General features: G+C 41.7%; 1 protein-coding gene across 1 annotated transcript in view; it reads right to left on the bottom strand.

Moving 5' to 3' along the window:
• Positions 1-314: 314 nt before the first annotated feature.
• LOC119740641 overlaps positions 315-15778 on the bottom strand; it is a 31064-nt gene continuing 15600 nt past the window's right edge. Inside the window, 14 exon segments of the mRNA XM_038216006.1 lie at positions 315-2432; positions 2782-2937; positions 3627-4100; positions 5268-5462; positions 6690-6950; positions 7546-7824; positions 8846-9109; positions 9706-9972; positions 10598-10711; positions 11343-11462; positions 11933-12046; positions 13281-13400; positions 13856-13969; positions 14922-15047. Of these exon segments, the coding sequence (XP_038071934.1) occupies positions 1897-2432; positions 2782-2937; positions 3627-4100; positions 5268-5462; positions 6690-6950; positions 7546-7824; positions 8846-9109; positions 9706-9972; positions 10598-10711; positions 11343-11462; positions 11933-12046; positions 13281-13400; positions 13856-13969; positions 14922-15047 (3140 nt within the window). The 3' untranslated portion in view covers positions 315-1896.

Here is a 15778-nt window from a genome sequence, read left to right on the forward strand (position 1 = left end):
TCATAAGAATAATTTCATAATTTCATTGTCAAGACGATAAACTTTATTATAACAACTCACACACAGATTCTGTGTCTCGATTGGCCGGGAGCGAGTCACATGGTACTTTCTATTTTTGCTGTCTTTCAGTGCACGGCCAAAAGTACTATACCCATAGCAACCAAAGTACTGTACGCACTGTGTACAAAATGCATAGGGGTGTGTGAGTTGCGCATTTTGTTTCCAAGTGCGAGCGCTACAGAGCTGGGTTAAAACATTTCGTGAACGAGAAGATAGAAAAAGTGCAAGTTAATTTTCAACTAATTTCGTCATTGTTCATAGTCAAATAGAAGCACATTTTTATTGTATTCAGATTAAATTCATCATTTATCGCTTAAAATCAAGCAGAATCTGTGGGAGAGGTGTTATAAAACAAATATTGACTGCTTTACCTCGTGGTGTAGTAAAACTATCTTCCCTCGGTGATCCATGGAGCATTCTATTTTCCCTTGGCTGCTTCATGGATCACCTCGGGAGGCTAGTTTTACTACACCACTCGAAGCAGTCAATATTTCTATATTATGAATGTATGGCTACGAATCCGAATCACTGATCTCTATACAAAGTACACTGGACAGCCCATTTGCTGTTAGAACGTAGAAGTGAGGCCACCGTCCGCCATATTAACACTCCCGTAACAATGGCATTGTAAACAAATCTATCCTAATTTAACCTAATTTTAAAATGGGAGTTCAAAACTTTTCTCTTACATTCTGTTAAGAAAAAAAATGTTTAATGTACTTTAATTATTGTTTAATTTTATTACAAATGTTTAAAAAAAGACTTCAAACGAAGTGCTCCTTAAAAAAGTTAAGAACATGCCAAACTAGTCAATTTATAATTGTAACATTTTAAAATGAGGGAATTTCATGCAGAAAATTCAAGTTAATTATATCAAAAGCCCCCAGATCCCTAGCAATTAGTCGGCACGCCTTCACTCAACCTCTAATCACCCCCCATACCCCGCCCTTCCTCAAAGCTTCATCCACCCCTGTCCTATACACACACATGTACATTGCCAATGGCATCAGGTTTTGTCAACGTTTAAAATTTAAAAATCCTTAATACGTAGCCTTAAGACACTTCAAGCAGAAAGCCCTCTTTTAATATGAAGCTGGATCACTATACGCTTTTAGCCAAGAAAAATTATTAGGAGATTCCCTATACACAAGAACAATAAATAAATGTTGCTCACTCGTACATATACAGTACAGTCAGAGCTTAAATACAATTACAAAGGATTTTTTGTTGCTTTTACTGATTATAATAATGAGGTACACGTTCAACAATGGGTCAGTATGGGCTCCGTGCACAAACAGAGAGGGCGCTTTTTTTAACACCGAGAACCCCATGGATGGAACACACTGCATGCGCGTACTGGTTCGTGCCCGTATGGCCAGAAGTACGCACGACTAAGTTTATTCTGAATGTGCACAAAGCCATAGCGTCTTTGCGTGAGCGTCAGGCGTCGTCAGCAATGCGTTTGAATGTCACTTCAAGTGGTCTCCCCCAACTCTCCCATCCTCAATGTTGAGGGGGTACTTGTGCACGGAGCCCATTCCAAAACAACCTACCATAGACTTTTGGATGACCATCTTGAGCCTAATTCATAGGACTGTTTAGCAGAAAACACTGCTTAGTGATTTCTTAGCTTAGCAGAAACACCTGCTGGGAACCAGTCGCTAGCAGCATACATTGCTGGAACTTTTTGGCTGGTAGTTTGTTTATCTGACACTGGCTTGATACCTTTCAGACAGGTCGTGATTATTTTTTTCCTCTACTTAGAAACTTGGGAGGTACTGAGCATAAAAATTTACTAGCATGAAATGGCCGCAACCAAGCAAACTATGGGTTGCCTCAAAGTCCAGTATCTTGCAGCTCCCTCCTCATCTGAGCATTGGAAGCTGACTGCTTACCACCGCTCCCTAGAGTGGCTGTTGAGGCGTGGCCATAAGACACACCGGAGTCCCGCTCAATGGTGTGCCCCCGGTTGAAATGCCCCTGCCGCCCGTCCCCTTGATGGTAGTCATCTGAGTCGATGGACACCATGTCATGCTGGTTGCTGCTTCGGCCACTAGTGGACATGGTGATGTAGCCAGTGGCTGTAGAGGCACGGCTTGGAGATGTCTGACGCTTAGCTAACCGATGCACGCCCACTGAGCGCCGTTTGGTGTACTCCTCCTCATATGCTCTGTTCAGATACTTGAGGTTGGACAGGGAGCCGTCAATGTCGCTGTCGCGGGTGTAGCGTGGGTCCTTGTCAGACGACGGCACGCAGACGCATATGCACAGGAGACCAATGAAGAGCACCACCAAGAAAGCCACAGCAATGGCCACCATTGAGATCAGTAACGGGGACCAGGTGAGGGTTGAAGCAGCCGTCATAGAAACACCTGAAAGTGGGAGAATGAGAACATGACTTGACTTTAATTGATAGTGCCAAACTCCAGGGTGTTGTAGTGGAGATAACTTTGACAGATCAAAAGTCGTCCCAAGTTTAATTATCACAGGTATTCAAATGAAGTGTGACAAAGGCATTCTGTGCCACATGTGACTGGACTTGTGACTGGACTTGTGACCCAAAACTCATCCACATGATAAAAGTTTCCCACAGTGCACAATGATGTACGGTAGCTGTAACACTTTCCAGAAAATCCAAAGTAACAAGGAAAGTACACACAGATTTATGGAGCCTAGCAGATTTTAAAGGAGGGGGGAGGGGGGTTGGTGGGGTAAACTTACACTGGCTGCTGGTGATACTACCCCTCTGATCAGTAGATTTGCCTGTGGAACACCGGACACACACCGTCTGTCCTCTCTCATGCTGGAAGTAACCTTGTTCACAGAACACACACTCCAGTGAAGAGGTGTTGAAGTGGGTTCCCGCTGGACACATCACTACCATTCAAACCAACAAATAATCCGGATTTAGAATATGAATCTTGTATTCATCCATTAATTGTTACAGTTGTGATTAATACAATGGCTGATATATTTTTCAAATCGAATCGTTGACCTGACTAATACGGAAGATTCAACCAGTGGTTCACTATACCTTTCCAGATAATTAATTGGTCTTAAAAAATAGTTTCACCAAGTTTACTTCCATTTTTTATGTTCTCCAACTTCTATTTGAGAGAGTTTGTATGTGCAATTGTTTAATGTTTTTGGAAGGAGAACATTTTAGCGAGTGTTTTTTTGCCTTCTGAAAGGAACCTTCATTTTACAAAAAGGGTTTTGATTAAATAAACCGGAAAATGTAACAAAATAAAAGGCAGTTGGATCAATAAATCGAATAACTGAATAATTGTTCCAGGCTTAGTAACAAGTAGTCCAAGGTTGAAATAATTATAATCTTAGTCAAAAATAATGTTTGATATATTTTAACACTTTTATGCTTTGAAAAGGAAGTAAACTGCTGCAAACTGCTTACTGACTGGATTGGCCTGATGAAATATACAAATCAAGTGACTATTTGTCTCTGAAGAAGGTCTTGTTAAGACATCAACGTATGGCCAGCTAATTTTGTTGACTTTCATGCCTTGCTAGAAATGTTATCTATAGGTGTTAAATAAAACCTATATTACCACATCCCAGGGAGGTGCTCTTGTACCCCTTTGCACAAATCCACATGTAATCATCTGATACTCTGGAGCTGAGACTGTTCACCGTCTGATGGTCGATAATCAGTGACAGCTCCTCCCTATCAGCAAGCTCCTTAATGTTTCCAGCCAGCTCGTCCACGTCACGTTGGACTTCGCTCAGCGACGAGCCTTGAGTGTCTGCGGCCGGGGCTGTCACCGCAATATCCACAGAGAGGTCGGTAAAGGCCCGCCGCTTGCGCGCTGCGGATGCCGCGACCACGCCGCACTTTGGCGTAACGCTGTCTTGGGTGCAGGCACGGGCCAAGCCTCTCTCGCAGAGTACGGCCTCCTGAAGGCTTGTCTGGATGCTCGTCCGGATGTTGGACACAAAGACTTGGTTGGAGGCATCACAGACATCAGCGTCAAAGGGAAAGACGGCGGTGACTGTCTTGCTGATGGCACTGCCTGCTGTCGGTCCTGCAATCATACAAGTCACATTTCCAATTTTCTCTTTAAGCTCAGTGTAATTTTTGTACTTGTAAGTTTCCACTATGGGGAGGGGGGGGGGGCATTGCCTCATGGTTAACGTTCGTGACTCATGATCAGAGGAGCAGGGGTTCGAATCCAGCTGCTGGCCGTATGTTGTGTCTTTAGGTGAGCCACTTCACCCCCACTTGCCTCTCTCCACCCAGGAGTATAAATGGGTATTTTTTTTTATACCTGCGATTAACTGGCTTCCCATCTAGGGGAAATACTTTCAGTCTTTCATACCAATGAAACCAGGGATAAATACCAGCCTGATGAGCCACAGGGGCTGGGGACTTGACTTTGTTTGTTTAAAGCTTTGTACTAGAGCTGCAGCTCTATAGCTCTCTTCAATGTCAGTACATATACGTTTTGAATATATTTTGCCCACGTATGGACTCTGTGCGTAGATGGTGCTTTATCACCAGTTGTAAGACTGCCAGTGGGGACACATGCGCCACTGGTTCATCATGTTCGAGGCATATAGTGCCAGTATGCATGATTAATTTCAGTCTGATTGTACACACAAGCCATCAGGTAGTGTCGGCAGTGCATTCAGGAGGCCCTCCCCTGGCCAGTGGTCTCCACCAACATAAACGCCGGTACCAGGTACCCATAAATACTCCTGGGTGGAGAGAGGCAAATGGGGGTAAAGTGGCTTACCCAAGGACACAACATATGGCCAGCAGCTAGATTCAAATACCTGACCTCTATCATGAGTCACAAACCCTGAACACTAGGCCACACGTAAATGCACAAAAGCCCTCCGCTGGAGAGTCAGTCTACAGTTAAACTTTCCTCCAAAGTTAACAGCATAAAATAAACAATCATATATCACACAATCCTCTAAATGAACTTGGGTCATTCTATAAATTTAGGGTCCAATGTGTGACATTTTCCTGTCCCTGTTACCTTGGTTACTTTGTCATTTGCCATTCAAGTATCATTATGAATGACTTCAAAGGATTTTTTATTTGTTGGGAAAGTAGTTTGCTATTCATTATCACTCTTGGAGGATGACTGCATTAAGGAGTGCATCAGAATGATCAAATCACAGATGTCAGACGTAACAGGGACAGGAAAAAAGTGGACCCCAAATTTATAGAATGACCCACTTACGAGTGCACACGTTAGGATTTGGTGTGGGTTGCCAGAATGCCTTGGTGCTAGTGATCTCGCATTTGAATCGGTTGTCCACAGGTGCGTACGCGTATCCCACGTCACATGCCACTCGGCACTCCATTTTACCATCGGGGGCAACGACGCATTCTCCAGTGCCGTTGACCATCGTCGGAAACTCAGGGCACACAATATCTGTAATGGACCAAGACAGATCATCCACTGTTAAAGGTAATAATTATACAACATTTGCAAACATAAAAAACAAACCACCAAATTATTATGAAATACCTTACTGTAAGTGAATAATGGTCTCAAGCATCCTGTGAAATCATTGGACCTATAGTGTGCTGTCATTTTCAATAAAAGTGGAATTTTTGTTCAATTTCAAACAACTTTTTTAAATGCTGCCCCCAATTTACCAAATTAAGTTCGTCCACATTTTGTTTACAATCAGATACATGCATTCGTGAATGGTTGCAAGCCAGCTAGTCTGGTTCCCTGACCTGACAATTCCCCGACATCTATAAATTGCTCGGTTTTGTCAGGGAACCACACTACAAGAGCCACATTTTTTCTTGGTTTTTCCAGCATCTTTGAACACAAAACTTTAAACAGGTCAGTGTAACAATATTTACTATAAGATTCTAACCCCGAATCCATCCATTTCTAATATCCAAAGCAGACCTTTAAGATTTCTAATAAATTTGGGTTTTGCCTTTACACTGCGATAATTAAAACACTGCAAGTTCAGTGTATACTTATATGGTTAACTCGTTGGCAATCGAACCCATGACCTCCTGCTTAATACTAGTGCAGAGGTCTTATCAATATGGTGCTCACCCACCTTCCTGCTTTGTATGGTGTAAATGTCAGCTGGCTGGTTCAAATTCAGCACAACATTGAGTACTGTTTGATTTCAAGTAATTCTTAGGAGCCCAAACAATTTGCTTCACAAGTGTTTGTTTAAGTCATTTTAACTTTAGCGATCCAAATGCACATGTTCCTGTAGTTTCGTCCATTTACATTTGTGAAATGGGATATTGAGACCCAAAATTCAAAAACTTCCCGCAATTCAATCTGGTTACACTGGTATTTTTCAAAATATTTACAGTTCAAAAATAAGAGTTTTCTGAAATACTTATTGTAATTCTTCTTTTTGGATATGCCTCACAACACAATGATATTCTCCAAAATCTCAAAATGTCGCAAGAACTCATCTGTAGGCTTAATCCGGTTTGTGTGTGATGTCACTTCAGTTTATACCACGCACACTGCACGTGGAGCAGCACTGACACCACTGGAACCACAGTAGTACAAAGTGACGTACATGTTTAGCCAATGGACGCTAGTAATCAGCGCTGGGGCGTGTGTATGATGTAGTCACTAACAACTGGATACTTAACAATTCAGAGCACTCACCAAATTTGTAGAGTGTGACCGAGAATTGGCAGCTCTCTGTATTGCTGAAGGAATCGGTAGCTGTCAGAGTCACAATGTGAGACAAACCGTTCCTTGTGGCCTCATACACGGTGCCGTTCCTCTGGTCAAAGGTCAGGACGTTTTCCTCAGGTAGTTGGAGATTATCCGTGACCTCAACTAGCGGCCAGAATATGGCCTTGGAATTAGCTGTAGTTCTCTCAATGATATTTGGTGGGCATCTCACAGTGGGAGGCTGTTTGTCTGTTTGCATTCAAATTGAGAAAGGAACAAAAGTTTTATAAAATTTATCTTGTCCTTTGCCCTTCAGTTGCAATTTCTTTTTTCAATGAGCACGTTTTCCTCGGTGCTGCCAAGACCTTGGTTGACAAAACTGACTTACAAGTAAGTATACCTTGGCTAATGAGTTATTTACCAAAACAATTACTGTAAACTCAATTTGTTTCATATGGCTGGACTTTGTGGTAAAAATCTACAGAACTACCAGGACCAAATTATCATTACAAGTCAATGTCAACATAAGAAGGAAAAAAAACTTCCGTGAAAGAAATGAAAATGTGTATGGATCCAGTGGATATTTCAAGCCTGTTCAATATTACTGAGTCTGAGTTCAAGTCCTCATGCAAATAATTGGATATGTTGTATCTACCTCTTTACCCAAATACATGTACTCACATTCTGTTCCATAATCAAATGCCCATATACCTAGGCCACTCTGTCAAGTTTGTCAAGTTTAATTTGTGTTGTTTCAGCTACTGTTTCAGTATATTTGTGCAAAATGATAAAAAAGATTCATCGACATCACTGGTTACGGGATGTTAGTTGGGTGTAGGCCTACCGACAATCTTGATCCAGAATGTGCAATCAGCCGTCAGCTGTGTCACGGGATCTTGAGCCCTGAAGACAAATTTCTTCCCCTGTCGGTACCCCTCGGCGTACTGCACATCCCCCGGAAGGTCCACCTGGGGCCCCTCCAGCTGACTGATGATGGCAGGCTGCTGGCTGGTACCCGTTGCCTGGAGGTCCACACTGACGTAGGCTACGTCCGTGTTGTTGCGTAGCTGGTAGGATAATGTCTCTCCGTCGCGACAGTTGGCAAAAGCTGGGGGAGGGGCATCTGTGTAGGCAGACATCAATTTGGTATGAGTTGCAAAGTATGTTCCAACTACATGCATTTATTTTAACCCATTAGCAACTGTACTACATTGTTTAATATTGTATTTATTCCCTAAAGAATCTATAAAAAATAGAGTACTCAGGTAGTTACGGGCGCTACAGGACGTAACAGACATGGTGGTTTGGATTAAATACTTGATTCTCAGGCTTCTAATTGATGTGACAAGTGTTTTCATGTAAAGCACAAGTCACCACATCCTTCACATGTATAATCTTCTTTGCTTCTTACATGTACTTGGACTAATTTCAAGAAACATTCCCAAAACCTTTTGAAACCTCATTTTTATTTATCAGTTTGTTAATTTTCACAAGAGAATGTGTAGTGTCATTACTTGATGAAAGAATACAGATCTCCAGTGCACGTTCAACTTTATGAATTTTTTTCAGGGTTTTTTTTCTAGACTATTTTGGGATCCAATTGAATTAAGTTTAATTTTGATCCAACCTTAACCCTAAAGGGGCCGGGTTATTTTGACCATCTCTCAGCCGGGGGGGGGGGGGGGGGGGGGGGGGGGGGGCGGATTCCGCCCCCCCCCTAAGATCTCGGCCATCGAGTGACGAAAAATTTTGAAACTCGGCACATGCATAGAGCAACTCTTCCTAAACATACCCAAGAAATTTCATGACTATAGGTCAAAGGGTTTTGGAATTATGGCTAATTAATTATTCATATGTACGATTGGCAATTCTGCTCTGTGTACACGACGTATATGCGAAAATTCAGTTTTTACGGCGCGTAGCGGCAACCCGTGGTCCGATTTTTATGTTTTTGGTATCAAAAGATGCGCAAAGCTCGAGGCTAAAAAGTCATAACAGCTCGGGTCGCGAAAAAATTTTTTTAGAAGCTATCACGGAAAATGTTGAGGGGGGGGGGCGGATTCCGCCCCCCCCCCCCCCCCCCCCCCCGGCCCCTTTAGGGTTAACATGACATCAAGCCATCTGCCACATTAGTCTTGACTCACTTGGTATCTTGATGACAGTGACGTCAAACTGGCACATGCCGACGTTGCCAAACGTGTCTATGGCCGTCACCTCAATTGTGCTTGGCGACGCCTGCTCACTAGACAGAAAGAATGAGCCACTGTCCATGCTGTAGGAGATTGTCATCTCGGAGGTCTGGGCTAGGTTATCGGTGACGGTTGCTGGGGACCATTCCACGGCTTCGGAGGACCCGTAGGTGAATTCTGTGATGTCGGCAGGACAAGTTAACACTGGAAGTTCCTCATCTGATGAAAATAGATCAAGAAACAGTCCAATGATACCATTGTCATTGCTTTGTCACTGACTTGTCGCTAACCTGTCACTGACTTGTCACTAACTTGTCACTGACTTGTCGCTGACTTGTCGCTGACTTGTCACTGACTTGTCACTGACTTGTCATAGACTTGTAATTGACCTGACATGGACTTATCATTGCTTTGTCAATGACTTGTCATTGACTAGGTGACAACTTTGGTATATAGCAGGTATAATGTACCCATGCTTGATACTTCACGCTGTCAAATAAATTAAACTGGGTCTGACAAGAAATCCTCGGAAAAATTTAGCCACAACCACAATCAGTCCAGATCTGAAAAAGGACATGAATACGTCAGTATGCAAAGCTGCCATGTTCTTCATAAACACTGAGGCTGAAAATAATATGGAGCAACTCCATGCCAAGTCCCATACAAGCCCCTTTTCATGATTCGACTCCAAAATTTCTGAAAATATTTCAATATTTCAAACTTTGCTCATTCTAAGAAAAAGTGTTTTTGTAGCCAACAGCTTGAACCTGAAAAATAACAGACTGCCTCAATTTCGACATGCACAACTAACCCACCTTCCATTCGAATCAAGAAACGACACTCAGCGGTCGTTCCTGATTCACTAGTTGCTCTCATCACGACCTCCTTCCCAGTCCTGTATTCATCGCTGTACTGCACAGGGCCAGGGATGCTTGGCCCAGATACAACCTCTATGGTAGGAGTTGGGGCCCCTGGCACCGAGGCGGTGAGAGACAGTTCGATGTTGGCAGAACTCTGACCGGTCTCTAGAGGGTAGGTTAGAATCTGGAATTCTGGGCAGTTCTGGAAGACTGGAATTACAGCTGAAATAAAACAAAATTGACAAACTAAAGGTAATAAGATCATTATTTTTTGATTTCATTTTTTTTTCAAGGAAACAAAATTACTCAAAATCTTCAGAGGAACCCATTACAAATTACCTGTTAAACTTTCAGCTCAGTAGACAATTTGAGAAAAAAATTGTATATTTTACTGATTTTTGGTTTTTTTTTTAAGCTAGCATATCCGATTCAAAAGTTGCCATTTTGTACTTTGAATCACACCCTCTCATGTACAATCCTTAAATCAGCACCCGGGATGGTATTTAACAATGTTGTCAATTTATAAACTGTGTGCCCGAGGACACACTTTTTTAAATGTCTTCAGTGCTTGTGTTCTTTCATATATCATTGCAGGCAAAATAATTTCAGGGGGTACTTTTGGTACCGATCCTTTTTGTAACTTTAAGCAAGATTTCTCTCATTACCCAGTAATTACCAATGCTATACGTGTCTTGAAATGTAGTGAATGTTATCATTTTAAGGCACCATACAAGTACATGTATTACTTCTAAACGTTATATCGACTGAATTAAAATCCAAGAAAATGAATCCATGAAAATAATAAAATCTTTGATTAAACCCGGTTCATGAAATCTGGTTTATTTACCTTCCTCGCATAGAGTGCCACGGTATCCAGCCAGGCACGCACACTCATATGTGAATCCGTCTGGGTTGGCCTGGCATATGCCACTATTCAGGCAGGGGTTTGTCAGACAGGCAACTAACATAAACAGAAGATAATGTGTGTTGACCAAAATATTAAATACACTGATATTGGTTAACCCAGCTACTACAGGCCCGCAGTGCTACATCAGCTGTTCATTTCATCAAGTTTTGTGGTTGTTAGTTAATCACAGTTTTTGGTTGATTAATCCAGACCACTTCGTAAAAATGGAGGCTTCCTTTCAGAAGGACAACAAAACAATTCTGAAGCCAAAATCTAAAGAGTTTCCAAGCACAAAATAATTTGGAAGGCATTGTTAATTTTTGGTTTAGATGGGAAGAATGTAATTTTATGGCCCAATTAACAAACGGATATGGATTTTCTTTGTTTGACCATCAATTTCAACACACACCAAAACGTTTATTGCACAAAACAATCATGGCACAGCTTTATACATTTAAATAAACATACAGGCAATACACAATGCACATATTCATTCAAGTAAAACAATTTTGTTGCCCCATGTAGAAGACTAAATTTTGTGGTAAGACAATGCTAAAATCCTGGTCAGGATATAAAGCTTAATTATACTTGGTGGTTTCTTGGTTTGCAACAATATCACTGTCTGGCAAGATTCAGTATGCTTTTGTTACTCCGAATTCCACAATTCTCTTGGCTGTATACATACCTTCCCTTGCTTGGTCGCAGTTTTCTCCCATGAAACCAACATCACACTCACACGTGTACATCAGCGTTTCATCATTCTGACTGCAGACTCCGTTGACACATGGGTTTGGGTTGCACAACACTTTAAAACAAAACGTAGGAAAAAGCAAAGAAAACCCTGTCAGTGTTTCTCTATGTTTGTGATCTGTAATCTGCGAGAAATACCCCTTGTGTTTGGTTCCTGCCTCCTCTATCACATCAAGTCCATGCACTTTAATGCTCAAAAGACGACATGCACCAGACTGACCAAATGCCAGACTTCGATTTCCAAATAAAGTACATCTGTGTCAATTGTGGGACAACTGATCCATTAAGCCCCACCCCCATAATGGATTGACCAATCACAGCAGTGACTGTGCAAGTAATATCTGACAAAAGTCTGACATGGGTGCACTTATGCAGGATGCATGTGGCTGGAGCATGGAGCATGCATTTTTCAACATGCCCATGGGTGAGGCTTAACATATTGGTCTTTTACAAACCGAGCATGGACATTTTCTTGTCAAATTTCGGCCACGGCCACATTACGAGTAGGTCAGGCAGGTATCTTACCTTGTATATTGCAGTGAGTGCCTCTGTACCCAGCATTGCAGCTGCAGGTGTAAGTAGGGTCCCCAGCTGCTTGCTGGCACACGCCGCTATTACAGGGACTAGGATTGCACATATCTGTCAATAAATACACATCCGTAAACAACCTGTTACAATACCATTCACTCATCAGCACCTGCACTACATTGTACAGGGCGAGTCAAAAAAACGAAACCCAAATGTTGGGACTACTGTTTTATTGAAGTCCTGCATGTAGCACTTTCAAAATCTAGGATATGAAAGCCCAATTCATAAACTTTCTTTTGGTACAAGAATCATTCAAATCACTCATGTACTTTTCAAGTTACGGAATTTTAAACACAACCACTGTTTTAAGGTTCTGTCCACGGATCACAAAAAAAGTTCAGTGTTCTTTCAGCCAAACGAAAAGAAATCACATAGGGATGTGTGTGAATTGTTTTCGTTTTGCTGAAAGAACGCACACCTTTTGTGTGATCCGTGGACAGAACCTTAAAACGATGGTTGTGTTTAACATTCTGTAACTTGAAAAGTACATGAGTGATTTGAATGATTCTTGTACTAAAAGAAAGCTTATGAATTGGGCTTTCATATCCTAGATTTTGAAAGTGCTACATGCAGAACTTCATTAAAACAATAGTTCCGACATTTGGGTTTCGTTTTTTTTTTCTAACAGTGTACTTCCTGAGGGATCCATAAAACCATTCAGTGCTGGGACAGTTTGGGGTGTACAGCGCAAGGCACTAGGCAGCAGCCAGGGTGGTTTAGCAGATCACTAACAGGTTAAACTTGTTTAGAAGATGAGCTTCAGCCTCCGGCAGTACACCACCATCTTACTCAGAAAATTTTACAGTTTGCAAAATTACACGGTTTGCTGCGTGCAAAGTCAACAAATGTTTTAGCATTTCCAAGTCTTCATGTGTTCATTCCAATATGCTCTCAAACCCGGCAATGCCTTTTGGGGGCAAGAAATCTAGCCCTTGAACAAGATGGCACACATTACCATAAAAGTGTTTATACTGTAGACAACGTTTACATTTAGTACGTACATGTAGCATACTTTATTATGTTCACACCATATCAGTTCTACACACAGGCCTTTGTATTAAACAACATCTGATGCTCCCTATCGTGTACTCACTTTTTAACTGAAATTCATCTCCTAGCACTCTTATTTCTTGGGTCTTTTTTTAATGCAAAGTGTAAAAAAAAAGCAATCTAGTTTAACTGAGTACCTAAACCAGATATCTCATATCACTATGAATTCTTTTCACTCTTTTCTGTTCTTTGAAGTGTTTACGCAATACTGGTGAAAAAGAAAACTAGCACGTACCTTGGACACTGCAAGTGATGCCTGAATGAGTCGCTGGGCAGGTACACATGAAGGATGTTGGGCTGCTGACAACACACGTACCTCCATTCAGACAAGGACTTGGAAAGCATGGAGAAATCACTAGAGGAAACAAGAAAAAAGAAAGAAAGAATAACACGTTCACAAACTTTCTGAACTATTGCGTAGAATCGGTCTTGATTTTTAAATCTGTTCAAAAAAGTTTGAATCTGATGCAGATTCAAACCAGCCAACCGATCCTGCAAGCTCAGTGGTCGATTGGTAAGACGTCTGCACTAGAAAGCAGGAGATCGTGGCTTTGAGTCCCACCCGAGTGATTTTTTTCTAACTTTCACTCGGGAGGTAACACACCGAGTATACATTGTTTAAACGTCAGTGAAGGGCAAAACCTAAATATCTATCAACCAAACACAACAATTCCATCTTATGAATAGTTGCATTGACGTCTGAGAAAATCACTTATATCAGATGTAACATGGACAAAAAAAAGTGCTCCCAAAATTTAAAGAATAACCCAGTTGCAAGTAAAAAACACTATTTTCAGGAAGAAAACTTACTATTTGAGCAGTCTACTCCATCAAATCCCTCAGCACATCGGCATGAGAAGCTCCCTCCATCATTGGGCTCACACGTACCTCCATTCTGACAGATGTTGGCTTGAGCACATACATCTGTGGTGTTTTTTTGCAACAAATACGATAAACTTTATCAATGGATTACAACAGAATCATTCTGGAATGCAAGGGCAGGGCAGTGGATGCTTAGCTAATTCACGCCTTAAATTTGTAACCATGAAAGAAATTCTAGTTGCTATTTGCGAATGGGCTCCGTGCGCCAACAAGACAGGGTGTTTATACCACTTACGAGACCCCCTGGACAGGACACACCACGTGTGCGTACTTGTTCGCGTGAGTAAAGTGCGAAGTACGAACGCCTAATTTTATTTTGAATGTGCACATGGGCATAGCGTCTTCGCATGAGCGTCAGGCATCATCGGCAATGCGTTGAATGTCTCTCCCGGTGGTAGAGAGAGGCAATGTGCCAACATTTTCACATTCCACGGTTTAACATTCCAAAACTTAACTCCACAGATGCTACAAAGTTATGCACAATTTTTTTCCCTCTAAACAAAAGCAACAATTTCCATAATTAACCCTCCTTTTGTTTGATCAGTCACAGACAGTCAAAAAATCAATACTGTTCCCCTGCCGTGCCTTTTACACAGGCTAGTCACCAACAGTCAGATTATATTTCTTGTAGGCACTGTGACAGTTAAATTCAGTCAACAGACAAAAGCAGGTGACTGGTAGGCACAGCTGGCTTATCAATCTCCTACAGTCAAAGCATAGCTATATCAGGCTTCATAACAATCACAGCCAGTCAATCCTGCTTTATGAAGACAGGGAGCACTCAACCGTTAAAAACAGTCACTTGATTTATTTTGACTGCTGGGCATGCTTGGCTGGCCTTGTTGAAATTGCCAGACAGGGAGGATTTATCCTCAAAATGTCCTATTAGCCACAACTGAGTGTAGAACCATGGTGCATATGAGCTAAGAAGTAAACAAAACAGATACGATAATCAAACTAGATCATAGACCACAAGCGCCGATGCAGCTCATACCTTGTGACATGGTTGTACAAGTGACGCCTGACCAGCCATCAGCACATCGACACTGGAATGTAGAGGAGGTAGGACTGCTACAAGCACCACCATTCTGACATGGATTAGGGGCACAAGGATCCAGAGCTAAAAACCAAGGTAAAAACAACATTAAAAATTGAAACCAGTGTCATGGTCATCCCAAGAAATGTTTCGGGGGAGGAAGGGGTACAAATTGGAGCCCCACTCAATGGTTAATATGGCGTTCTGATAAATGGGGCATTCTATAAATTCAGGGCCACTTTTTTTCCCCAGTCCCTGTTACATTTGATATACATTTCAAGGTGGCAGAAACAAGTTTACGCAGAACATTACTTTGTTACCATAAAAGGATTTTAAACAGTGGGTTTGTACAGTCGGTTGGGTAAAGTTGATACACAGTTATCGCTCTGCGTAAGGGAAAATACTGGAAAAGTAACTGCCTGACTCTGGCACGTACATGTAAATCGTGTAAAATTGACCAAAACATTCGTTACAAAGTGACGTCACAAACAATTTTTTGGTCAGGCGTTTTCGTGATGCACTGGAAACACGTTTCACGTCATTGCTGTGACGTCAGAAACATGTTCTAGGTCAAGGGTCGCCAAAACATGCTCCTGATACCGTAAGATGTATATACAAAATGCGCAGAAAGTTTTAATATTGATCATGCACATAGACAAATATTCTCCATTCTTTTCCCCACACTTTATGTTAACAAAATAAAAAATTAAAAAATAACAATTAGTTGGTTATGCAAATTTTAAAAAGAAACACACTCACATTGCAAACAATTTGGACCAGTAAAACCATTCAGACAGTTACACCGGTATCCGGGT

This window comes from Patiria miniata, unplaced genomic scaffold, assembly GCF_015706575.1.
Source record: "Patiria miniata isolate m_02_andy unplaced genomic scaffold, ASM1570657v1 HiC_scaffold_5, whole genome shotgun sequence".
Classification (NCBI taxonomy): domain Eukaryota; kingdom Metazoa; phylum Echinodermata; class Asteroidea; order Valvatida; family Asterinidae; genus Patiria; species Patiria miniata.